At 42.9% G+C, this 5,000-nt stretch overlaps 1 protein-coding gene across 1 annotated transcript in view; it reads right to left on the bottom strand.

Moving 5' to 3' along the window:
* The window catches only part of LOC143286584 (epidermal growth factor receptor kinase substrate 8-like), a 103,163-nt gene that overhangs the window by 86,948 nt on the left and 11,215 nt on the right, over nucleotides 1-5,000 (bottom strand). The window contains exon 3 of the mRNA XM_076594208.1: nucleotides 1,779-1,817. Coding sequence (XP_076450323.1) covers nucleotides 1,779-1,817 — 39 coding nt within the window. The remainder of the gene's footprint in view (nucleotides 1-1,778; nucleotides 1,818-5,000) is intronic.

Genomic DNA, 5,000 nt, shown 5'->3' on the forward strand with positions numbered 1-5,000 from the left:
TGTTTGGTTAATGAACTTTATGTATTTGGAAGATTCCGAAGAATACTACTTTGAATACATTTAGAAACAATGTATTAATCGAAAACTGACATGTTATATAGAAAAAGAAAGAAAGAAAGAAAAAAAAAAACCGAAAAAAAAAGAGAAAACGAAAGAAAACAGAAGGAAAAAAAAGATTTTTTTTTTTTTTTGGGGGGGGGGGGGGGGGGGGGGGGGGGGGGGCGCAATGAAGAAGGCGTGTAAAAGCACAAAAACAACAACAACAAAAAACAACAACAACAAAAAAGAAAAAAACGTTCTGGTTCTCCATGACCTGCATGCAACTGAGGCCATGATAAAAACAAAACAAAACAAAACCCCACTATCATATATGTAGAGAGAGAGAGTACATGTACGCGCGCGCGTATGTATGTATGTATGTATGTATATATATATATATGTGTGTGTGTGTGTGTGTGTGCAAGAAGGCTCTCTCTCTCTCTCTCCCTCCTGTCTCTTTTTGTCCCTGACTAGGTGGTGACGGTAGGATTAAAGGAAAGGAAAAATTGACATTTGGGCGTACTTAGGGTCGTTAAGACGCTTCTTTTAAACGTCTTTAAAGCGTCTACCCCTAGGCTCCCCGCCCGCCTCTTCCAACCCCCCCCCCCCCCCCCCCCCCCCCCCCCCCCCCCCCCTCAAACCTCCGGGCCCCGCTTTCCCGTCATGTGATAAAACATTAATAAATGAATAAATGCATTTATAAGTATAATGAACCCTTAATAAACACACACCCCTCCCCCACCCCCTCCTCTAAAAAACAACAAAAAACAAACAAACAAACAAAAAACCCACTCAACCTCGCAATCCTATAAATTATACAGCTGTCTGAAGGTAATGTCTTGATTTAATCCACGTCAATACCACAAGACCTGCTACGCACACATAACAAAATAACAACTTCAAATAGATATATATATATATATGTATCAATATAAATAAGAGAGTGACAGACTAACCGACAGACAGGAAAGCAGCAAGAATAACAGAGAAACCCATAATGTACGCGCGTGTGTATATCTGTCGCATACTTGAATCCCCACCCCCACCCCGCTTCCCAACCCTCCTCCACCATCCCCCTGTTCCAACCAAACCACGACATGCAGCTTGTCTGTGTCACGTTCAGACTTTCTTCCCATATTTTGTTTTCTCCACACTTAATTTTGTTTGTTTGTTGTGTGTGTGTGTATGTGTGTGTGTGTGTGTGTGTGTGTGTGTGTGTGTGTGTGTGTGTGTGTGAGAGAGAGAGAGAGAGAGAGAGAGAGAGAATTTCTATGTATGTATACACAATTGAGACAGGCACAGAGTGGCCAACACAGATACGGAGACACATAAACTGTCAAGACAAAAATATGCGAGGGTCTAAATGTCAATGTTAGAATGACTTGTAAATCATTTCATATTGTTGCACCTGGGGAACTCGATGACGAAACATAACGCTTTACACACTGACCTCAGTCAAGACTATCGCTTTGAATAAACTTTTTTTTTTAATCGAGAAGAGAAAAAAAGGGCACGTTAATCTTCTGATCAAAAACAGATTCTGACAAAGAAAATCAATACGCCACGAAACTATGCAGAAAGACGTGGGAACAAAGGCTATGACAGAGACACAGATAAACAGATTGACAAATGGTCAGACTGAGGGACAGATAACACAACTGAAACTGCAAACAAACAAAAAGTAAAACAAACAAACAAACAAAAAAACCAACCTAACAAACAAAAACACGTTCCCTTACCTGTATGGGTCGTCCCTATTGTACGGATCATAATGGCCACTGCAATCATAACCCAGACAGAAGATTATGATCAGTGAGGTGACAATGTACACATCACACACATACATAAGTATACAGTCTCCATTAGGCCTCACACACAGACACACAGTCTCCTTTAGGTCTCACACACAGACATGCGATACAAAAAACGTGTGAGCGCCACTTAGAAAAATCATAAATTATCGTTATTTTTTCTCTCTTTTTTCTGTGCATCATTAACAAAGCATTTCATGTGGGGCATAGCATTCAAATCCAGTAACACCAGTTAAGAAAAATAAGTTTTATTAGCTTAAAAAACAACAGACAAAAAATATGTTTTGCAATATAGACAGCGGCAAAGACAGACATCGGCAAAGGCAGACAGACACACCGGCAAAGGTAGACAGACATCGGCAAAGGCAGACAGAAACACTGACAAAGGTAGACAGAAACACCGGCAAAGGTAGACAGACATCGGCAAAGGCAGACAGAAACACTGACAAAGGTAGACAGAAACACCGGCAAAGGTAGACAGACATCGGCAAAGGCAGACAGAAACACTGACAAAGGTAGACAGAAACACCGGCAAAGGTAGACAGACATCGGCAAAGGCAGACAGAAACATTGACAAAGGTAGAAAGACACACCGACAAAGGCTGACAGAAACACCGGCAAAGGCTAACAGACATCGGCAAAAGTAGACAGAAACACCGACAAAGGTAGACAGACATCGGCAAAGGCAGACAGAAACATTGACAAAGGTAGAAAGACACACCGACAAAGGCTGACAGAAACACCGGCAAAGGTAGACAGACATCGGCAAAGGCAGACAGAAACACTGACAAAGGTAGACAGAAACACCGGCAAAGGTAGACAGACATCGGCAAAGGCAGACAGAAACATTGACAAAGGTAGAAAGACACACCGACAAAGGCTGACAGAAACACCGGCAAAGGCTAACAGACATCGGCAAAAGTAGACAGAAACACCGACAAAGGTAGACAGACATCGGCAAAGGCAGACAGAAACATTGACAAAGGTAGAAAGACACACCGACAAAGGCTGACAGAAACACCGGCAAAGGCTAACAGACATCGGCAAAAGTAGACAGAAACACCGACAAAAGTTGACAGAAACACCGGCAAAGGTTGACAGAAACACTGGCAAAGGCAGACAGACACACCGGCAAAGGCAGACAGAAACACTGGCAAAGGCAGACACAAAAACTGGCAAAGGCAGACACAAACACTGGCAAAGGCAGACACAAACACTGGCAAAGGCAGACACAAAAACTGGCAAAGGCAGACACAAACACTGGCAAAGGCAGACACAAACACTGGCAAAGCACACAAAGGCAGACAGAAACACTGTCAAAGGCAGACAAAGTCACTGGCAAAAGCAGACAGAAACAACGGAAAAGCTAGACAGACACACCGGCAAAGGCAGAAACACCGGCAAATGCAGACAGAAACACTGGCAAAGGCAGACAGACACACTGGCAAAGGTAGACAGAAACACCAGCAAATGCAGACAGACACACCAGCAACTGCACACCAGCAAAGGCAGACAGAAACACCGGCAAAGGCAGACACACACACACCAGCAAAGGCAGACAACCACACCGGCCACTGTAGACAGAAACACCAGCAAAGGCAGACACACACACCAGCAATGGCAGACAGACACACCAGCAAATGCAGACAGACACACCAGCAATTGCACACCAGCAAAGGCAGACAGACACACCAGCAAAGGTAGACACATCAGCAAGGCAGACAGACACACCAGCAAAGGTAGACAGAAACACCGGCAAAGGTAGACAGAAACACCAGCAAAGGCAGACAGACACACACACCAGCAAAGGCAGACAGACACACCAGCAAAGGTAGACAGAAACACCGGCAAAGGCAGACAGACATTGGCAAAGGCAGACAGACACACGTGCAATAGCAGACATACATCGTGCAAAGCCTGACTGACAGACGGGTCGAAAAATAAGTTTGTGGTGAACAGAGAAAGAGAGAAGGGAGATGTATTGTTCAGGTCAATTCAGACCTGAAGGCAAATAGACGGACGGTCAGACAGACAGACAGAGAGAGAGAGTGATTGCGTCAACGTTCTTGGCATGTGTGAATATATTATTGTAATATTTGTTTCAACTAATATATATATATATATATATATATATATATATATATATAACATGTATATCATATATATGAGAGAAAGACGCGAACCCGTGGATACTGGCTCCCTAGTAACTTGTTCACCGCTCCACTGATGTCATCTGAGGACTCCACATAGCGGAACTAATCGCCACCACTTGAACAGAAACCCTATACAGTGTCTTTGATGAAACGTGAATGTCTTCGTGACTAGAACCACGACTGGGTTGTTCTGTCGCGTGAACAACCATTGGGTCTTTATAAATCTGTAAGAACAAAGTGTTCCCTCCTTTTTTTTTCTTTTTTAAAATTTTTTTTTAAATGATTCGAACATCCAACATATCTAGACTCTGGGTTTGCGTTGTAAATCTCTCTCTCTCTCTCTCTCTCTCTCTCTCTCTCTCTCTCTCTCTCTCCACATCCACAAGCAAATTTTGCAGTCTGCTAATAAGGCTGTTAAATACAATCGTGCAGCAAGCAAAATCTGCATTCTTCAATGCCAAAATTCTAGCATGATCCACTTCCAAACAGCTATTCAGTGTCACAGAAACTCTAATGGGAAGAATGAAGTCATCTCCACTTCCATCAGCTGTCCACCCACATGACGTACCACAGAAATTTAGTGACTTTTTATCGGCAAAATTAGAACCATCCGTGACAGTCTAGATTCACAGTTTGTACCTTTACCGGATATCCACCATGACTCTTTCTCTGGCTTTGAGCCTGTGACTGACAGTGTTGTGAAAGAAGTCATAAAAAAAAACCCGCCATAAAGACATGCGAAGTGGACCCACTACCATCCTCTTTGCTGTCTGCCGTCATTGATGATATGTTGCCAAACATGACATCAATTGTAAAATTATGAATCCCTGAAATCAGGTTCTTTCCCTTCAATGTTCAAAACTGCAATTGTCAGGCCCCTGCTGAAGGAACCCTTCCTGGATGCTGAAAACTTGAAAAACTACAGACCTGTTTTAAACTTATCCTTTCTTTCTAAGATTATCGAAAAAAATATTCTTCTCCACGACCACCTATATGG

Source organism: Babylonia areolata, chromosome 10 (assembly GCF_041734735.1).
Source record: "Babylonia areolata isolate BAREFJ2019XMU chromosome 10, ASM4173473v1, whole genome shotgun sequence".
Taxonomy (NCBI): Eukaryota; Metazoa; Mollusca; class Gastropoda; order Neogastropoda; family Buccinidae; genus Babylonia; species Babylonia areolata.